Source organism: Zonotrichia albicollis, chromosome 3 (assembly GCF_047830755.1).
Source record: "Zonotrichia albicollis isolate bZonAlb1 chromosome 3, bZonAlb1.hap1, whole genome shotgun sequence".
NCBI lineage: Eukaryota > Metazoa > Chordata > Aves > Passeriformes > Passerellidae > Zonotrichia > Zonotrichia albicollis.
This window is the reverse complement of record NC_133821.1, coordinates 82262171-82283817: the sequence shown is the minus strand read 5'-3', so window position 1 is coordinate 82283817 and position 21647 is coordinate 82262171. Positions and strand designations below refer to the sequence as shown.

The 21647-nt window shown below is 44.2% G+C and overlaps 2 protein-coding genes across 3 annotated transcripts in view; one reads left to right on the top strand and one right to left on the bottom strand.

The window, feature by feature from the left end:
- Positions 1 to 311: 311 nt before the first annotated feature.
- Positions 312 to 5667, bottom strand: MRPL19 (mitochondrial ribosomal protein L19). The gene is made up of 6 exons (XM_074538016.1): positions 5403 to 5667; positions 5080 to 5191; positions 3386 to 3504; positions 2711 to 2845; positions 1392 to 1573; positions 312 to 647 (listed from the first exon to the last, which is right to left on the bottom strand). Exons 1-6 carry the CDS (start codon positions 5650 to 5652, stop codon positions 432 to 434), a joined length of 1014 nt encoding a protein of 337 aa, XP_074394117.1. The 5' UTR covers positions 5653 to 5667; the 3' UTR covers positions 312 to 431.
- A 13173-nt stretch (positions 5668 to 18840) lies between these two features.
- EVA1A (eva-1 homolog A, regulator of programmed cell death) overlaps positions 18841 to 21647 on the top strand; it is a 207617-nt gene continuing 204810 nt past the window's right edge. The window contains exon 1 of one of the 2 annotated variants that reach the window (XM_005485088.4): positions 18841 to 19084. In XM_005485088.4, the coding sequence (XP_005485145.1) occupies positions 18985 to 19084 (100 nt within the window). In that variant the 5' untranslated portion in view covers positions 18841 to 18984. The remainder of the gene's footprint in view (positions 19085 to 21647) is intronic. The other variant, XM_026792189.2, reaches the window with a different exon arrangement.

Genomic DNA, 21647 nt, shown 5'->3' with positions numbered 1-21647 from the left:
ACTTATGTTGCAAAAAATGCTTTCTAATAATCAATTTCTGCTGTTTTCCATCTCAGAATGCCAACAAAAATGCAACTGCTGATCAGCAATCACCACAAGCTCATGATCTCATTGCTTTTCCCTTGTTCTGCTTTGCCTCATCCCAGCTTGTCTCTAGCACCAGCCTTGTGCCATGACAAATATGTAATTGATGTTCTGTCACAATTTAGCTCTGTAGATGTTTGTTTCTGGAAGAAAGATTCCTTGTAATGACTTGTAGGCGTTGAGAGGGCAGTGGACACTTGAGCCACAGAAATCTGTTCATGCTGAAATCTGGAAAGGTTAACTTTATTGTTGCTTTGCCCATCTATATACAAAACTTGACAACTGATCATCCATACAGTAAACTAAAAATATTAATTTTCTCAGGAATTCTAGACTGCAAAAACCCATTATTTTTCAAGTTCTTCACTCAGTTCTTTCCGAATCTTTTCCTCTATTTTTGAAGTATCATATTCTCTTAGCATGTCAAACTCCAGCCATGGCTGGCTCCATTTCTGTGCTGCTTTCATTTTATGTTCTGGTAGCTCAAACTTGATTCCTTTTATATTGTATTTGGGTCTTTCCCACCGTTTTGACCATGGCTTAGGTTTCATTCGTACCTGCACCTAGAATGAAAGATTAAAAATTTTTAAAACCCCAAAACAATAAAAAGTACTAAGAGAGTAGATTTTTTATTATCTTAGCAAAAGGTGACAACTGCTGCTCTAACAGGAGGAAAGTAAGAGAAAACTGACGAATCTGTCAGTGTATTTAGTAACTACTAATTTATGATTGTTATTATAGTATCTTGTAACACTTTTTAATTAACACTGTCTTGATTTATCACAGAGTCCTTAACTGAAACATAAACTGAAGCTAACTCATCTTCTCTAGTTTTGCCCCTTATTAAGAAAAAAATAAAAGTAGCACGAGAGGGAAAGGGAGGAATTGCCACACTGAGTTTCTACACAACACTGGCAGGGTCTGATGGTTTCTGGATCTTCCCCAAGATGCAGATTTTAGGTGACTCTTCCATCTTTCTTACCTTGCTTCCTGACACCAAGCACTCCTGAATCACTAACTACATTAACAAAAACATTCCTGTAAGAAAAGCTTTCCCTTCTGCACAGTTCTACAGAGGAATGTGGAGGCTGCTCCTTTTTGTGTATCTTCAAAATGAACTCCAGAGGATGGTAGGTGTTTACATTCTCACCATTCTTTCATTATAGAAAATAGCACAAAGACTTGCAAGATTTTATCTACTTTTGTCACCCTGATGTAGCAAAGAGCTGCTCCAACCTGCCAGGATAAGTCATAAATAGAAGCTGTAAACAATGCTGTGCTTTGCCCCTGACACACGTGGCTCCTACCTTGTTCACAGGGATTTCCTCGTGCTCCATGCGAGGCACAGGTTTCATGTTGACATCGACAGTGCTGTACTCGGGGAGGGCGTCCCGCAGGTACATCAGGTTCTCATCCAGCCTCTTCTCCAGCTTCAGCACCTCGATGGCCTGGATGCGAGGGCTGTACAGTTCATAACAGATTTCAACCCCTTAGAGACAGAAAGCCTGCTTTAATGCAACCAATTCAGGAGCAGAATTGCTTCAGTTACACATTTCTGTATCATTGCAAACTGCTGTTTAGTCCTCAGAGCACTGCAGTGCTGTGTGCAGTTGTGATTGTACTTGTGCACTGTGGCTGCACATTTCTTTGTAAATCAAATCTTTGAAGCCATTCTGTATAAGAGACTTGAATTAATTTAAGGAAGATGAGCTTGCGTTTTCAACTTTATTTCCTTTTGGTTACAATGGCTGTTATTCATGCATCTCAGTGTAGGTGTAGTGTGTATGAAGAGACACCCACCCCTTTCATATTTGCCCTCAGAACTCCACTATTTGCACTGCCCCTGATTTTGTCATAATCCAGAATATGAACCTGTGATAAAACTCTTCTAATCTGTTGCTTATTAAAACAGTTCACACCTACATCCCTAGTTCATGAAAACACACAGTGCTCAAACTGGGCTGGTATTAACATGGTAACAGACAACCCAGGCTCAGACATAAGCACAACCTTCACAAAATGTCTAAAAATTACTGTGCAATTCCGTACCTTCAAGTACAGAGCATATCAGCATTTCTGTGTACTCAGTTTTAAACTTGCACACTACTCCAACAGGCAGATTCATACTTTCACTTCAATCTGCTGTTTTCCTCCCCACAGACTCAATTTCTACAACATAGCACATTTTTTGCTGAACACTTGTGTCACAGACATTTTATGAAAAATCCTTTCATTAGGATCTTTTCTCCTGAGAAGCTGAGAGGCCTCAGAAACAAAATGTAAACAATGATTATCTGCTGTTGTGGAATGCAGGTGCATCTTTGATTGGTCTCATGTGGTTGTTTTTAATTAATGGCCAATCACAGTCTGGCTGTCTCGGACTCTCTGGTCAGTCACAAGATTTTATTATCATTCTTTTTTATTCCTTGCTAGCCTTCTGATGAAATCCTTTCTTCTATTCTTTTAGTAAGATTTTAGTATATAATTTTTTAATATAATATATATTATAATATAATAAATCTGCCTTCTGAAACTGGAGTCAAGATTCTCATCTCTTCCCTCATGCTGGGACCCCTGTGAACACCACCACACACTTGCAGCACAATTAGCACATCTGCAGCCCCACCTTGGTCTTCTATGACATTGCGGAGGACAAAGGTGGCGCCGAGCCCGGTCCCTCCCCTCTGGATGCAGATCCCCACAAAGCGGCTGCTTTTGTCACCGGCCAGGGGATTCGCAGTCGTCACGGCCAGTATACTGCCTGCCAGAAAATGGATTAGAATTAATAGCTAGTATGTTAATTTAATGTGTTCATAAACAGTTAGTATGTGCCAAAATGTGGAAGGAATCAGGCAAAGTGTCTCAATTCAGGTGCATTTTGAAAATACTTTTGCTTCCCATCAAAACTGCCAGAAACAGAAAAAACTGCAAAGGTGACCTGAATTAATATAGCCTGATACTGCAGGTTAACTGCAAACTTTCTTCACCTTTATTTTTTGCTCTTCCCAATCCAAATTGAATATAATTAATCTAATGTATTTTTTTTCCTTAGCTCTACTGGTAAACCATATGCTCAAGTGCCAGGATTGAAAAATATCCACATAAGGATCACATTAGGATTACTATTTTAATTAATCAGGATGTAAATATGAGATTAAAATATGAAGTGTTACATATAGAAACACATCCAGTTGATCTAACACACTTGAGACTTCATGTTTTATGCTATTCTACATATGACCACACCCCACACAATGTAAAATACTGCCAGAATCACAAAAGTTTTAGTGCTGACACTTACCAACATAGAATTCTGGGATGTTGAAAACTTTTCTTCTCTGTATCATATCCCTTCTTTCTATGTAGTATTTAAGAGGATCTTTTCTCCCTCTGGGAGGTATAAATTCAGGGCTCAGGAACCTGTAAGAAAAGTCAAACTTTTAGAAGTATGAAACAAAAGCATTTGCATAAAAAATATGAGACAATTTCAAGTATTTGGCCTAAGAATTACTAGCTGTTGCCTTTTCAGAGATATGAACTGCAGTTCTCTGAAGTCACCAATTTTATTTAGTTTTGATGTCTAAAAGGATTTTTTGGTGGGGTTTTGATGTTGGTTTTGGGTTTTTATGTGGCTTTTTTGTTGTTGTTCTTTTGAACAGATTTTTTCCCAAACCAGTAATACGTGTTGGTCTCAGAGGAGCTGACTGAAAGAGGCAGTTCAATTAGTGCTGTCACAGCTTAGAAACAGGTTATTTCATGGTTTAATTGTAATCACCATGACTGAAAACTTACTATTTGTTGTCCTTAATAACAGATATGGAAGAATCTATTCCAGTTTTCACAAATTGATTCTGCAGGACACACCACATAAATGTCCTTTTGTGTTACAGAAGCTTAAACAGACGGGTAAAACTATTTTTTGCTACTAAAAAATTAAACCATGCCGAAGAATTTCCCCATTAACCTCAGTTATTGACTGCACAGCTGAGTGCATATTTCTTGACATTGAGTGAGAACCATTTCCAAGAGATATTTGGATGTGCTCACTCTGGTTTGGATGGCAAGACCACATGCCCTCAGAGCAGACAGATGAAGGTGAACTCAATTCAGTTGTACAGATGCATCTTAAAAGTCCTGGATCTGGCCAGGAGAGAAGTGCCCAACAGAGAGGAGGACAAATGCAAATCTGCCCTACAAACTTTATGGGGCTGTGGGGGCAGCAGAGGTTCTGGCTGGTGCTGCTGCCCACAGGCAGCAAACAACACCAAACCTCCTCATGATCTTCAAAGTGAGGTTTTGGAGGGGGCAGATGAATAATACAGTGCCACCACTTTTCCCCCAGACACAGCACTGCACTATAAACCACTGGGTCATTTAAAGCTGTGCAAATTGGGTTTAAAACCCAGGCAGGTTGTGGATGCCCCAATCCTGGAGGTGTTCATGAACAGGCTGGATGGGACTTGGAGCAAGCTGCTCTAGTGGGAGGTATCCCTGCCTATGGCAGGGGGGGTTGGAATGAGATGATCTTTAGGTCTCTTCCAACCCAAACCCTTCTGTGATTCCATGAAATGGGTTGAGGTGACATCAAAAGTACCCAGAATGAGACATCTCATGAAGGCTACCAGAGATCTCAGGTCCCTGTCACAACCAGCAATGCACAACCAGCACTGAAGTCCAAGGCAAAGGCAGACACAGGACCTGTGTCACTGTCACAAAGACATGCCTTTAACAGACATGATCTCCCACATTAACCCCAAATCTGCAAAAGTATTTACTGCTCTATGGGTTTTTTTTTCCCCATGTTTCATTGCTTTCAGAAACTCAGAAACAGTATTTTAAGGTGCTTTGAGCATATTCCAACTCAAATGTCTTTGCTAGAATTTTACAAACGGTGTTGTTCTTTTCTTTTTTGTTATAGTAATTCCTTGATTCTTTAAGTGAGTGCTCACACAGTGAGAGCCCGAGCACGGCAGGTGAGCAGCGGGACACCCTCACCTGCTCTCCTCCTTCTTCGTCTTCCTGTCGATAATGACGGGCTTCGGAGGCGGCTGGAATTTCGGTGGCTTTCCATCGCTGCTCCCTCGATACCCCGATAAAGAAAAACACCCTGTAAAATACAACAGAACGTTTAACACACCCGTGATTTCAAGTTTAACCTCTCCCCACCAAAGCAGGGCATGGCACCACAACCCGCCCGCCAGGCCAGGAGCCTCCTCCCCCCCGCTCTGTGGGCCCGGGAGGACAGGAGGAGGGCGCGGGGCCCGGGAGAGGATCGGAGGAGGCTCGGGGGTGAGGGCGAGGGCCCGGGAGGTGCTCACGGCCGGGCAGGGCGATGGCGGCACCCCTCGACACCAGCCTCCCACAGGCGGCCGCCATGACGGCTGCGGCGCGGCCGCTACGGCGAGCGCGGGGGGACAAAGCGCGGCGGGACGGAGAGCGGGGACGGTGCCGCCTCACGGGGCGGTGCCAAACTGAAGCAGGTTTGGGTGGAATAGCGGGAGGGAGTTCCTCGCTGAGAGGGTGGCGAGGCCCTGGAACGGGCTGCCCGGAGAAGCTGTGGGCTTCCATTCCTGGAAGCGTTCCAGGCCGGCTTGGAAGGGGCTGGTTTTGTGGGAGGTGTCCCTGCCCCAGGCAGGGGCTGGAAGGGACGTTACATCCCAGCCCGTTCTGTGATTTGGGGATGAAGGGGAACAGAGCGGCCCCTTTCGCCTCCACCCCTCAGGGCGATTCGGGGGTGGCAGGAGGCCCCAGAGCAGGGGAGAGGGGCAGGGGCTGGCCCTGGATGCGGAGCTGGAGCTCCCGGTGCATCCCCGGCATCATCGCAACTCAGCACAGGCACACTGTAGGAGCTCCTTGGACATCACAGAGGTTATGAATTCACCAGAGGTTATGAATTCTGGCTTTGCCACGTGAAAGTGGTGGTGTGTTTTCCAGGAACACGCTTCTGTGTGTTTTCATGATAAAAGCACTCAACTAAAATTTTTTTTCGAGGCCATTCTGTCCATAATTCAGATATCCTGCAGTCCCAGTGCTTTTCACCAAGATTAGTTTAGAAATTATTATATGCAAAAGTACTGTTGAGGTATCTTTAATATGTTTGTGTCAGTCAGGTTTCCTTGGCCATCAGTCTGGATTCAATTAGTGCCTACAGAGGCAGGAGGAAGGTGAATTGTAAATGCAGGTCTATAAATAACACCCCGCAGTTTAAACTTTGCAGAGATTCGCTTCAAAATATCCCTGACCCCATGAGCTAATTAGATCCATCATGTTATCCGTGATGTTCCCCCAACCTTATTGTTTGCAGATGACTGCCCAAGCCCCCTCATTAACACGAATAATTTCCTACTTTGTGATCTGGTGCTTGGCTTCTCAACTGTGCTTCAGCAGACGATAAAATGTGTAGAAAACAAGTCAGGTTTCTGTAATCTGGTTAACAGCTAGTTAATCAGCAAGACATGGATGGGACAAAAGAGGGCACTCTAACTCTTAAAATACAAAAAAATCTCCACTACTGAGCGCACACACTCCTCAAGTTTAATATTATTATTATTTTTTTTTTAATGTTCTTATCCGTTATGTGAGCACTATTAAAAAGGTATCATAATATTTTTCAGGGGGCGAGGAATCATCATGTAGGGGTAATTCCAATACCTTAATGGTGATTGAGGAGATAACAAAATAGCTGTGAGGAGATAACAAAATAGCTGTAAGGAGTTGTGTGGGCTATGACTTGGGAAATTACAGATTTGTAGCTCACAACTGTCTTTATGGAAGAGAATTGGATGTTTCAGTGTCAGGGAGTCACTTTTAACTCCCAGACTGACCACTTTGGATTGCAGGCTAACAAAACCACTCTGATGGGCTGGAACTGCCCTGAGCTCAGGGAACTTCCCCTGAGGTGCCCTACAGGGCCTAGAAACTTGTCCCTGTGTATTTCCCAATTCCTGCGTGGGTTGTTGAGGCACCCTGGCATCAAGGCACTGGAACAAGTGTTGTTTGATCTCTTTTTCAGGAACAGCTTTCTTGAGTTTGAAATGCAGGGGCAAGACACTCCCCTCGAGTTTCTTCATTCTGTCACATCAGACAGAAGGAGAAGGGCTGCCTCCCTATTCTTCTTGCCTATATAACAAAATCTATGAGAATATGAATCGCTTTACTGTCACTGGGATAGGATGAGGCTCATAAATGAAAGGCATCACTGTTCTCAGGTGATACAACAAAGGAGGGCAATAAAGATGGTGAAGGGCCTTGCGGGGAAGCCCCATGAGGAGTGGCTGAGGACACAGCTTGTGCAGCCTGGAGAAGAGACTGAGGGGAGACCTCACTGCAGTTACAACTTCTGGTGTGGAGAGAGGAGAGGCAGAGGATGATCTCTTCTCTCTGGTGACCAGTGACAAGCCCTGAGGGAATGGCCTGAAGCTGTGTCAAGGAAGGTTTGGGTTGGATGTTAGAAAAAGGTTTTTCCCCCAGAGGGTGGCTGGGCGCTGGAACAGGATCTTCCCCAGGGAAGTGGTCACAGCACCAGCCTGACAGAGTTCAAAAAGTATTTGGATGATGCTCTCGGGCACAGGATGGACTTGATGATCCTTGAGGCTCCCTTCCAACACAGCTTATTCTGTGATTAAACAGACTTTGGTACTTCTCTGAATTAATTCTGACTGAGTTAAACTTATTTCTAGTCCCTCCTGTCCAATCCTGGGGATGCTCACTTATGGTTCCTTACTACTCAAATCTGAGTTTCTTTGGGAAGGAAAGCAGGACAGGTAGTAAATGGTGCTTAGCCTGATCCTCTCTCATCTGTGGAAGTAAAATGTGACCAAGATCTTCCATTGAATGCCCTCCTTCATGTTAGTGTCTTTGAAGTCTCCTCCCTTATTTCAACACCCTTCCTGAAGTATTTGTTTCAAAACTGAACATGGCAGTTCAGCAGTGCTCGCAGTCACCCCAAACACCCTCAGTTATCCAGCTGGACAAACAGCCACCTCCAGCCTATTTTAAACCCAAATCTCTTTTGATGTCAGCATTTCAGTGTCTCCCTCCCTTGATGTATCAATAAAGTCAAGAGATTATCTCCCAGGTCAGCAGTACAACTGATCCTTCTTTGCACTGCCTTGGTAAAGATTTCACTGAACGATGGTCCTGCTCATTAGAGGAAAAAAGGCCAATGTTTAAGGAGGAAGTGTTTTGCTCTCCACATTCTTTGTCACTCTGAGCCATCCGTTTTTGATTTCTGTGCTTTAACTCAGCTTTGTTGTAACAAAGGCTGAAGAACAGACCTTCTCAGACCATATGCTGCATTTGCAAGGTAAAGGAGGGGTGCGCATTTCTGGTGTGGAGATGCCCAACAGATTGTACTGGCCTGAGCTGACCTGCTGACCTGGATTTAACCTGCTCCTGTCCCCAGAAATGCAGTGCTTCAGCCCCAGCACCACCAGGAGCAGGGCTGTCAGTATCACCTTCCAAAACAGTCTGCATTGCAGGCTGAGATCCCAGAGATTTCCTCTGAACACCTGAGCCATGTTGCAGCAGCCCCAGCACAGCTGTCTGTGGCCTGTCAGAGGGTGTGAAGAAGGGAGTGAGTTTTCATGTTGCCCAAGGGAACATGGATGTATTTTTGTAGGAAACACAGCCAAAACCTGCTGTTATTATTACTGTGTCTCTAAAGAAAAAGAGATATCTGTGAGGGGCTAAGCTGCTCTGGAGATTTGGCCTGTTGTCCCTTAGGAGTTGAGAAGAGGCAGCTGGATGTCCCCAGATTACAAAAGAAGTGGGACTGGCTCATGGAGAGCCTCTCCACCTCATCTTCTAGCTAAACTACACCCATTTCAACCTGTCAAGCTATTCATAGGTGCTGTAGCCCCAGCAGTGGCTGGTGGAGCAGACATATCTCCTCTCAGACTGTCCAGAGGTACCTGAATCCTTCAGGCTCTCTTGCAAACCTGTGTCAGCAGAGACACAAGGCCATGCCTGGATTCCTCTGTGTCCTGTTTATCCCAGGTACCAAAGCAGCCCTATAAACTACTCTGGAAATGTTTGAGTGTAGTGGACTTTATTGAAACCTTGAAACAATCTGATGTAAGTTCTAGTCTTTCTGGAAGCTTCCCTTTAATGAGGCATGAGTTATTGGTTAACTTAAGGTGATTTGACCTAGCTGAAAATAATCAAATCCCAAAATGTCACTTAAAATGACCTCAGGTGCCAGACCCTTCTGTGAAGAGCAGCTGCTCATTAAGGTGGCCATCAAGCATCCACAATTACATTTTCTTCCTTACTGTAGAGCAAGCAAAGAGGAGAGGGAGAGCTGTTCTTCAGACACAGCATCCCAGCACTGAGCTCAGGAAAGCGATGGACTGGAAAATTTTCCGCTCCTTCTGTCAAAACAGCCGCGGGCCTCGGTTGTTTTGGAGCCTGGGTTGTTTTGGAGCCTGGGTTGTTTTGGAGTGTGCATCCTGCAGGAGCCACACACAGTTAACCCCGCCAGGCCAGTGCCTGCTCTCCCCTCTGTGCAGTGCTGGGAAAGGGCTCACATCTGCTCCTCTGAGCCTGAGGCTTCCAGAGGGCCTCTGGCAGCAGCCATGGCTTCTGTGGCACATCACTGCCGTGTTCATGCACACCCATGCTCCTCCATTTCCTTTTCCCTTTGTTGCATTCCAGCCCTGAGGGTAAATTGTTATTGTATAACAATATGTATGGGCGAGGAAAAAAAATATGTGCCAGTGATTTCTGTCAGGGTGCAGGGGATGTATAAAATGTGATCTGTTTTGTTGGTAGCTTTGCCAGTGCCTCAGTAGATGCTGACTCTGTGTTCAGAGTCAGAAATGTCTTTAATTTCCTCTTGGAATCTGTGATGTTTTAAGATCATTGAGAATTTGAGCTGTGTGGCTTTGTTGTTTTTCTTGTCTTATGCTCTTGATTATGTCCCCACTCCTCTTGATTACGCCCCCACTCAGAATTCTGTTTCCTCTGGGATGTGTGGCACCCTTACAGGTTACGGAAGGGAACTGGCTGACTTCAGCATTTATAAAACATTTGATTCTACTAAATTTCTGATTTAGTAAAAAATTTTAAATAGGAATTGTGTCTAATATGGAAGACAACGTTGAAATTACTCCAATAATCCAATAAACTGTGTAGAAGGTATATAATTGCTTAGAGGTTAAAAGAGTGAGATGTTATGAGTTTGGAGAGTTATGAAGTGTGTGTGACAAAGCAAGGTTAAGTTCAGTAAATGATGCCAGAGGTCTTTCCCTTAGGCAGTAAATTCTTGGGTCTCCTTGAGTCCTGTGTGGGTCCAGAGGCCAAGAGGTGTCCTTGCCTCCAAGCTTCTATAGTCTGAGTGATGGAGGCTGAGTTCCAGAGCCATTTTACAGAAAGCTGCCCCAGGAACACCATTAAATAAATAACTCATTGATGAGTCCTGGCAGCTCCTTCAGTACTTCTCTCAAACTGGAAGACAGGTCTTGGGTTGGGAGCATCTATCTCATTCCAGAAATTGGAAGTCCTGTTGGGACTACAGTTGGGAACCTAAAAAGACCTCCTGTTTCCTGAGATGCTTAAAAACCCAATTGAAATGAATTATAAAAGAAATCCCATTTATCTTGAAAGGCAAGTGTAATCGAAAGACTGATGGGTGAACTCCCAGGTACCTTTACATTTCATAGAGTCAATATTTGTTCTTTCTCTATTTATAACCCCATTACTCTCTCTAGGTGGGCAGGAGATTTCAGGGGGAACCATTTGTTTTTCTTGATTAATGCATTAATGCTGATGGTTTGTCATAGTAAATTATATCTATTATCTCAACCTCTGTATGCAGGAGGAAAAGCAAGTCAAAAATTTATGATAAAACTGCTCAAAGTCATGGCTTCTCATTATTTTTAACAAAGCAAATCAATTTCTGCACTTCATTTTTGAGTGACTAGTGACTAACCTGAAGAGAAAATGTCTTTTATATCTTTTGTTTAGCAAAAGCCCTTTAGAAATCATAATGTTATTTTCCAGTGCACTGGCTCAGCTGTGTGCAGTACTATTGTGTGAAAATAGGTGGGAGAGAGAAACTGCTGCCTTGCCTTATGTCTCACTTTGCTTCCCTCTGAACTCACAGCAGGGCTTTCACCTGAGAACTGGGCTTTACAAGCTTTGAGTCTCTGCCTCTTCCACCACAGAAGCAGCAGCTCTGGACACTGAACTGAAACCAGCTGAAGAAACTCTCAGCTCTCCTAGTTGTTCACAGCACCATTTGTGGCAATCTTCTTTGGGTGAAAACCAACCTGCCTCAAATCAGACTCCTTTTAATGGACAAAGCTGCTCTTTCTCTGTCAGAAGGTTCATTTTACAGAAGGAGCATTAGGTGGAGATGAGCTGTGTTGGGATAGATTCAGTGAACTGAAAAAAAAATTGTTTTACCTTTCACTGTGGGAAAGGAAAAGGGAATTTGATTAGTTATGCATGTCCAAGATAGGGGTAGCAAGTGAAGCAAGAAATTACCTGCAGTGTAGTAATAAATGTAAGAGATTCTCCACGGACAACAATTCCTGAGATTGAGAATGACCAGGGAAGGGCTGTGCATGAAACAGCACCCAGGGGATTAGTGCAGGACAGGGCAGAGCACAGCACCAGTGTTGGGCAGGGTAGGGCTGGCAGGGTGATGCTGGCTTGTCAGCCTTCACAAGGGGATAGTCCAGCAAAAACTGAAAATAGTTTGGAATCTAGGTGGGCTCTAGTCTCTTTTTGCCTCTGCTGAGGTGTTTCCGAGGCAAGTTACTTGTGTTAGAAAAGCCATTTTTTAAACTTATTTTATGTAGTCTCTGGATGCACGCACCCACTAAGCTATGCCCATACACACAGAGTTCTGCACATAACACTGCTGTCAGTCCAGGCAATGCCCAGCCTAGTGAACTCTGACATCTTCAAATCTCATGTAAAATAGCTGTAAAAACCTGTAAAGTTTCCTTCCTTCCTCTGCATCCTTTCTAGCTGGTTTGGTGAGTAGTGTTACCACATTAGGTATCAGGGATATGTGAGCCAGGTGCCCAGAGACAGTGACTGCAGCCAAATTTTAGTATGAGCTTTCTGCAATAAGAAGCATCTCTTGCCCTAGAACCAAGTTAGCTAATGATAGTGTTGTGGCTACACAGTGTGGAGATTTTACTGTCTTGGACTTCAATGCCCTTGTAAATTCCTTGGGTTGTTTTAGATGACATAGTCCAGTGCTGTCTGCACTGCCCAGCACACCTGGACTTTGTCACTGGATAGTCTCTTGGGACTACTGTGAAAGAAAATACCTGGTGATATTCTTGGCCTGAGTACTAAAATGCATGTGAAAGCATATGGTTACTCTTGAAACAGCCCTCTCAAAAGGAAAAGATTTAAAAGAGGAAAGGAAAATGTATATTTAAGTACATGTGAAAGGAGAACACAAACCTCTTCTTCTTGCAAATGGTAGATGTAGTCCATTGTTGAATTTGCACTGATGCCAGTGAAATTACACTTGGGATTAATTATCCCCATTCAGCAGAAAAGCATTTCCTCTGATTCCCTTTGATTTTTTACCAGTTTGTGATCTGTGAGCCAGAGATTTTTTGTGTAATTTGCTGTCTGTCCAAAACCAAGGGAAATACTCTATCCTCCAAAGCAATGATAAATCTGAGGTGAAAGCTGATCTGTCTGAGTTACGTTGGAACCAGGGCACCCAACAAGATTTTTCATTGACTTCTCCAGATCCAGCTTAAGCACAGTGTATGCTGGATGCTCCTGAAGGAATGGTCTGTCCTGCTGATCACTGTAAATAGGTGGGAGCACAAACTCATGCCAACTTGGGCTGTAGCTGTGCTGGAGTCAGGAGACTGCAGGATGCCCTGTCATTCCTGGGCAGCTGTGATCAGGCTTACCAGACTAGCAGATGGAGAAGATGCTGAGCATTGGCAGACAGTCTGCTCTGGGGTTATTTTTTCATTTCTCAGCCCATGCCACTGTGTCTTTATCAAGGATATTACAAATTCCTGAAACACTCTTGGGTCTCTTAGAGCACATCATCTGTTTGTGGTTACACTATTAAACTCCAAGCCATGATTCCTTCCTGCCTATTGGGAATGGCCAAAGCTCCTGCCAACTTCCAAGCCATGCTCAGAAATGTTCTGGATTGTTTTATCCAGGTGGCCTGGATCAAAAGTGAACCAAGGACTAGTCCAAAATGTGAGTGGCAGTGCCTGTGTTCAGACCCTTATGTGGTTCAGACTATTAATATAGAGGTGGATTTTATGAAAAGACTTCATGACAATGTTTGGAAACAGTCTTTTTTGTGGGAAAGGTCTCTGGCAACAAAAATGGCTTTTCCAGTGTAAGTTATAACAGTAGTTTCCATGAGGATGGGCTGTGTGGAGAGAAAGTGTGCCCATGAGGGACAGAAGAACCTGGGGAATGCTGAAGGATTCTCTTGTTGTCCTACAATCTACTGCCTTTGCCCTCAGAGTGGAGTACAGAGGTTTGTGATAAATGCTCAGGGCATCATTTTAAGGATGAATGTTGAGATTATTCCTTTTTTAATCAAATAACATCATAGCATGTTACTTCCACAGAACAGGCAGAGAACTTCTAAACAAGTTAATCTGAGAAACAATTCTGGTTCCTGTGGAAATTAGGGACAGTGTAAATTATTTATGAGGGTTGATAGTAAAACAGGAAAAACAGAAGGGAAGAACCTAGTGGAGTTCCAGATTAAAATGGATCTGTAACCTGAAGTGACTCATGCCTGCATAGCAGTAGGATTGAGACGATTCTCCCTTGATGACCATAGGTTAGATAATAGGAAAAACATATGCTGTTCACATTGAACCAGATGGGATGTCTCTGCTCTTCAAGGCCAAGACCAAGGAGGTCAGAGACAGGTGTCCTCAGGTGTCAAATTGAGCCTCTCATCTAAGAAGCACTCCCAAAAAGCTATGGAAATGGAAAGATAGGGGTAGAAAACAGTAAAGCCAGTACCCATCATCATCCAATTAATGGAGAAATCTACCCAGAAAACTGTTAGAAGAGGACTTATGAGTCAGGTCAAGTGGAGAACAGTTTCACTCTACAGCTATCAGAAGACAGTGAAGGTCCTGAAGGTCTCAGTGAAACTTGTCTCTTTAAACCTTTATGTGACTTGCAGTGTAGTACAAAGATCAAGGTGACTCCAGATTCCTGTACTTCTAATAGAGGGATTGACATCCTGTGCATAAGGTACCAGCTAAACCCAAATGGATACTCCAGTCCCAGAAAAATCACCAGATCACACAGTACCCTCTGACACAGGACATGGAATCATTAGAATGAAGAGAATGCCAACTGAGAGAGGTTTCAACACCAGTTACTTGGTGAGGCATGAGGAGAAAGTTTTCAGCTTTGTTGTGGATCACTTTGTAGTCAAATATTTTACTTTTGACATTTTCATGCATTGGAGGATTTTGCACCACTTTGTTCAGTTTCCCAATGTTTCAGTGGGATAAGTGCATCACTTGAGGCTTTTACACTACACAGAATTTGGTTGAAGCACTCCCCCCACTTGAAACCTTTCCCAGTATGGAGCAAAGTCCTCCAGGTTTTATGTTCGTTTTGTAAACTGAAGTGATTGAGTGACACAAAATGTGAAAACTTCAAAGGCTTTTGAGTTTGAATATTCTGCACAGCTGTTGTTTAGCATTGAATATGGATTTTACTTGTGAGATACTTGGTGTTGTATTGCAAAACTGCATTATGTGAAGTCCTCTGCCTTCAAATTGATGAAAGCAAACAGTGCTTACTTCCATGAGTAACCCCATCTGTTTCCATAATACACTCTTAGGGGAAAGATTAAGAAAAAAAGGAAACAAAGAGCTGTACTCTGCTGGGAAACTTTGCTATTTTATATTGAAGCTCTGACCACCCAGTTTACATTTCTTTCTGTAGATATAAATGCAGATATATTTTGTTATTAATTTACATTCATTTAGAAGGAATGTGGCCCAGTGGAAAGAGCTCTGGCTGGACTTAAAAAGTATTTAATATTTTCTTATCTCTGTCAATTTCCCCTGGCTGACATTGAAAAAGTATTGACCTTAAACATATGACTGTTCTTTGTCCATGTGTGAAATGGCAGAATGCAACAAGGCCTTTTGGAGAGTGCTTTGAGACTTTGTGGAAAAAAACCCGTAAGAAGTGAGTAATGTTACTAGGGTTAGAAAGAAAGAGTAGTTTTAGAAAATTTGTACTAATAAATCTGCATGTGACTGTGTAAACAAACAGGACTTCAATCCTACAACTGGTTCTCTAGCTGAGATCTATTCCTGGTCCAGCCCTTCTACTGACCAGCCTTTAGCTGTTGATGGTTTAATCAGCAAGGAAGAGGTTAATGGTGCCAGATCAGTAAAAAATGAGAAACCATTACCAAAAATCAGCCCTGAAAGGAAGCAAGATCAGCACAAACAGCATTAAACTGGGAATCATCCTAACTGGGTCCATTCCTGATTACTATTTACGAACTGGATAATGTTGGGGTCACAAAACTGAATGACAAATTACTTCCTTTCTCACTGCCTCAGTTGCTCAGTTGCAGCTGTACTTAACTGTACTTTGGGAATTTACATGCATGTTTCAGATATTACAGTTTTATGTGCAGCAGGAGAAGGAGAGGATCTACAAGAGAGGAGCATGGGAGGAGAGAAAAATGCACTTAAGTAACATAGTCTAAAAGGAGGACTGGGGTACAGTTGTTAAGCATCTTAGACTTAGTGAGACTTCTCCACAGTTAATCTGTGGAGGGAGGGAGAGCAAATATCATTCCTCCAAGCTAAGATGTAATGATGGACTGCATCAGTACTAGCCTATTCCCACTTCTGGGTGGCTTTGAGAGCAAGGGATACAAGAGAATGTATATCATTACATGTGTTATTACCTATCCCCAGAGACGTATTTGAAGGCATGGATGGATTTCAAGGGCTGTTACTCCTAAAAGTAAAGTTCCATTTTGGTGTTGCCTTGATTCATGTTTACCCCATGAGACTGCCCATGACAGACATCCTTTATCTGTGCTGTGCTGGGACAGGTGGCCTCTTTGCCTTGCAAACACAGCTGATGTTCCCACATGCCCCAGGGAATAAGGGCATTATGGAGATGGACTTTAACTGAATTGGCTGTTTCTCAAAGGCCAATGTTTCTTTTCTTTTTTTTTTCCTTGTTCTTTTTGGCAAGAGTTTCTTTCTTCTTTCCTTTTGGAAGGCATCTGTACAGACTGACTTTAAAAAAAGCCCTCAGAGGACAACACCCTCCCCTTTAGTTTGGCTTTATTCACATTAACCTTAAGGGCTGCTCAAGCACACTGCCTGTGTTTAGCCTTAAGCCCTTTGTCACCAGAAGTTTTTTTTTCTTCCCCATATACCGAGTCAGCCAAACCTAATTACCCTTTAATCAGTAAAATCAACACCTGCTAACAGGGTGGGCTCTTTTCAGCAAATAGTGCTTCCCTTTTCCAGAGGCTGCTAAATTTCCAGGGGTCCTATTGTTTCTTTGTCTTGCTCATAAGGAGCTTGGACTGATAATCTGGTAATGGGTATGGTTATCTCATGCCTGTAAAACAGCAGTGGTGAATCTTCCTCTTGGCAAGGGTAGCAGAACTAGGTGAGACAAGAATTATACATAGATGCCAGGAGTCAAATCTCCTGGTATTTATTTTCTCTTTAAAACTTAGGTCAGCCCTGGAAAAGCATGCATCAGAGGGGTTTGGCAGGTGGGATTAAAGTACCAGGTGAAATAAAGAGCAAGGCAGCCTGTAGAAGCTCCTGGTTTTTTATCTTGCTTAACCAGCCCTCTGCTTAAAGTAAGGGGGCAGAATTGTCTGCAGAGAGAAGGGGCTTGGGGCTGGATTTTACACAGCCAAGGATCTCAGGCTGTGTCTGTGCTGTTAGGGCAGCCCAGAGCCACCTCTGTCCTTGGGGAGACTCATCTGCAGCTTCACGGGAGACCCTCAGGGTGTGAAAAGGTGTTGTGGGAAAGGTGTTGTGGTCTGTGCTTAGGTGCAGATCAGACCAGAATAGCCTCTTGTTCCTGTGGTCATGGACAGGATTTGAGCTCGAACTCCAGATTTACCACTCTGCTCTCATCCTCTGTGTGGCTGCTTGGAACTTGAGCAAGTGGCTGTATGGGCAGAAGGCAAACAGGGCAATGGGACTTACAGCTCCCCTTGGGGTCTGCTTCTAGTACACAGACCACAGACCATCCTAGGACAGACTTCTGGTGGTAAAAAATTACTCTGGTATTCATGACACCACTCTTGAAAATGTCTTTCACATTCTTACACTTGTTTTTAGCTCTAAAATCAATGAGCTTGAGCTCCAAAAACAAACCCTGTTTTTGGAGAGCTCCACTTAATTTCTTGTGGATGAACAGGACAGAGGAGTCAAAACCACTTGTGTTTTTCCTTGGGTGTTTCCACTGAGGTTATTTTTGCTGGATAGGTGCTGCAGCTTTGTTCAGCAGCTGTGTTTGAGCCTGGCCCCGTGGCTGCCGCCCTTGGCAGCCCCACACAACGCAGCTCCTTAGTTTGAATGTATGGATACACAGGCTGCTAAATGGCTGGTGCTGGCTTTGCCTGTGAAATACATCCTCCTCTCTCTGCACCAGCACTCAGCTCCTGCCCTAGCCTGGATATGTGGGATATGGCCATTATTTACGTGCAAACATAGGGCTGAGCTGCAGCTAAGGCTGGTGACCAAAGCCCAGGACCTCCTTCCTGTACCCATCTATCTGTGTCCCCAGTTCTCAGCTCTTTCAAATTAACATGACTGGCTTGATGCTGCCAGGATATGGATGAAAATCAGGCAGGATCAAATACTGGATGTGCTTCCAGGTGAGCTGGAGCCTTCCTTTAACTCTGCAGGGTGAGCAGTGCTCAGTGAGCATCTAGAGCCATGCTAGGAAGTTAAAATAATTGCTAAGGAAGGAGCCAGGACTCCTGGGTCTCAAGACCAGGTTGGATGGGGCTTGGAGTAACCTGGTCTAGTGGAAGGTGTCCCTGCCTCTGGTGGGGAGGCTGGAGTTAGATGATCTATAAACTCCCTTCCAACCCAAACCATTTCACAATTCTATGAAAACCACAGGTCTGGATCTGCTGAAAAACCCTCTGTTGAGTTTGATGGAGGATAGAGGAGTCCAGTGGGTTAGGGGAGCCTGGCATGGCTTTCTGCTGTCAAAAGATAAGAGAGTTTTGGATATGTGGCTGACACCAGTCCCAATCCTGCAGTGATATCCAGGAGGGTTTGATCCCTGGGCCTGTGCAAAGTCTCCTCCACTGTTGGATCGCTCTCAAGACGGGACACAGAATTTTCCTGTCACCAGTCTGGCAGGACAGTGCTGCTCACACTGATTTCAGCAGCATCTGCAAATACCTGTCAGAGCAGAAATCCATGTGAATTCAGATGCTTTGCTTTGGGCTCCCTACTTTGAAAACTGCTCATCCTTCTGTCTGTCTGTGCCAGAGAGACAAGAGCCCTGCATGTCTAATCCAACAATAGCTGGGCTCCTCCAACCCAGCCCCTCGGGCACCCCTTTCCCCGACTGCCCCCCAGTGCAGCTCGCAGTGCCACAGCTGGACAGCTGCACAAGGCTGCAGCAAATTTGGGCAAAGAAGTGAAGAGGTGCCTTTTAGGACCCTGGGAACTCCGCCAAGGCTCAGGTAGGTCTGTCTCATTCGTCAGCCGGGATTCATTCACTCCCAGGGATGTGTGTGTGTGTGCGTGTGTGCCGAGTGCTTTTCCTTCCCCGCCGTTGGCTGCGAGCCTTCCCAGCAATGGGACTAACGCTGCTCTCCGGGCAATGAGGAGTGCTGGGCAGGGACAGGAACCGCTTTCCTTTCCTCGGGAAGAAAACGAGCCGTGAGGACACCTAAGGATGTGCTGCCCAGATGTGCTGCCCACCTCCACCTTCCTCCTAGGACTCATGTGCTTGATAGCTTTCAGCAACTTTGCCAAGACTTCTGCAGAGTTCTCAGGTAGGGAGAAGCGCCGATCCCTCCGTGTGCTGCTCGTGCATGGGGGCTCTTATCCCAGTGCTCAGGAGCAGCTCGGGGAAAGGGGATGTGAGCAGATCTGGGATAGTTATGTGGGAAGTAATTTTAATCTTTTAAAAATAAGCCAAAGATGAAAAGTGTCTTCCGTGAGAGGATTTTGAGTTTCTTAAAAGCCTTTCTCAATAATTAGCAAACCTATTTCAAAAGAGTTCGTCTGACTAACTTTGGGAACAAGAGAAACAATAGTGTTAACTTTGTAGCAGGAATGGTATTAACCTGTGTAAATTTTTAGCACGTTTTATGCTGTGTTTCTCACAGGAGTGAAAAGAGGCGGATTAGGAGACTGGGATGGTTTAGGGTGTAAATTAAAGCTAACATAGCAAGTCTGAATTATTTTGTAGTGAGCCAGATTCCCTCCTCTTAACATGTAGCTCCTGGTTGTTGCAAAAGCCCCCTGAGCTGAGATAAAGGAGGTGCATGCACAGAACAAATTATATTCTGAGCCTGTGCTCTCTTAAACTGCAAGAAAAAGTCTAATTTAATAATATCTTCTGAATCTAAAAATGTTGATAGCACTTGTTTGGAGTTGTACACAGCAGGTAAATACCCAGCACTTTCAAAGTCTGGAGTCCCATGTAAGTTTTATAACTTTATAGATGCACTAGTTGATTTAAAATTATATTTCTGCTTCTGTTCTTTCTGGATGTGCATGTGGACCTGAGAAAACAACAGAATTCATTTTGCAGCTTCAGCAGGGCTAGTCAGTTTGCTTGGGAGTGCCCAGTGAGGGCCACTTTTCTTTTAGGTTATTGGTTCTAATTTTGGGTCTTAGTGTGAATAACTAGCCTGGCATACTCTTTAGGGGTGTTTTGCAAAACTCTTGTAGTGGATAAGAGCTGCCAATTATAGTTTGCTGATGAAAAAGAGTCATTTGCAAGGGTTGAACCTCACTGGACTTGGGTTTCAACACATCCCAGCACTGCTGCTCACTGCCTAGGAGTGCATGTGTCTGTGTGCTGTGGGAAATTTGTATTAGAAAGGAGGAGCTTGTGGTGGAGGGTGGGGGAAAGAATATGTACGGTGCTGGAAGTCTTAATGTGAATTGAAGGGGGCTGGCTTGCCTGTGATTCAGTCTCCTTTGGGGACACATCAGTCCTGGGGGCTCCCATTCAAGGCAGATCTGCCTCTGAATGGAAAGGACTGAGGCATTTCCCTGTTTCTGGTGTGCTTTTATCCTTTTCTTGGCACTGGGCTTTCTCTGTGCTCCTGCTTGCAAGCAAGTTGATTCAGAAGGGGTGCGTGGACTAGGCATGATGGGAGCAAAAGCTGCAGCAGGGAAAGGAGTTGTCTTTCTGAAATGTAGATAAAGTTTTCCCAGCCAGGCCAAATTGCCAAGCATTAAAATGTGTCCAGGTGTCCCAGGGCAAGGGTGCTTTACATCGTGTTTGTACAACATAGCTGCAACAGTGGAAGGAAATTAGATAGGCTTCAGTGGTGCTGGCAGGGGGACCAGATGCTGTTCTTTTAAAAAATGGATAAGAAAGTTGCTGATAACAAAATAATGTTTTCTGTAGCATCCAAGTGAACTATCATGCTTTGGGAGAAGAGGGGTGGCTTGTATCCCTGCATATGTGTGTGGCAAGGGTCTGTAATCCCCACAGCACAACCTCCCATGAGTTTCCATAGCTGTTGAAACCTTCTGCCAGGTCCAACCTATGTTTCCTGATAGCAGGCTTGGCAAATGTCCCCAGTCTTGTTGGACTGACTGTACCTTGCAGGACAGGAAACATGATTTGCTGCAGGAAAGGGCTGTACCCAGTGTGTAGCAGCTCAAATATAGTTTTGTAAGCTCAGGAGCTGAGTACCCACAAGATGATAAGGGGTAGGGAAAGGTACAGCATTTCCCAAATCACACCTTATGCTTTCCCAGCACATTTGCACTCCCTGCAATGCATGAGGGTTTGCACTGTGTGCCTCTCTGAAGGAGCAGCAGCCCAGGGAACTCTTCCTACCTGATGGAGAATCTTGTTTGTCACTCTTATCCTTGTAAGTGAATTGTCAGCTAGCTTAAGGAATGGAAGGAGGACATCCTTCTAATATTATTTGACTGTAATTATTTCTGGCCTTTTATACCCTTTTCTGTACTTCAGCATGTTCTGAATTCTTCTCTGGCATGACTGGAATTGAACAGGTGAAAATCTTTGGGGGCAACTTACAGCTTTACTGTATGCCATCCCACCTAGAGGTGGTGCATCCAAAACATAAATTGTCTGCACCCCAGGGAGATGAGTGGATTTGTATTGGGTATTACTGCAGAGGAATGTAAGGCTTGCTGTGATCCCACAGAGGTTTCTGCAGCAGTTGGTGCTGCAGGGAGATGACACAGCTCTTTGGGATGTAAAGGCTTTTCCAGCTTGCAAATGAATAGCACTACTGTCCAGAGACAGCAGCTGATGCTCTTTGGGGAAGAATGGGGGTTTAAAACTCAGTCCTGTAGACCTTGTATAGCTGCAAAACCTCTCTGGCTTCTCAGCTTGGTTTGACC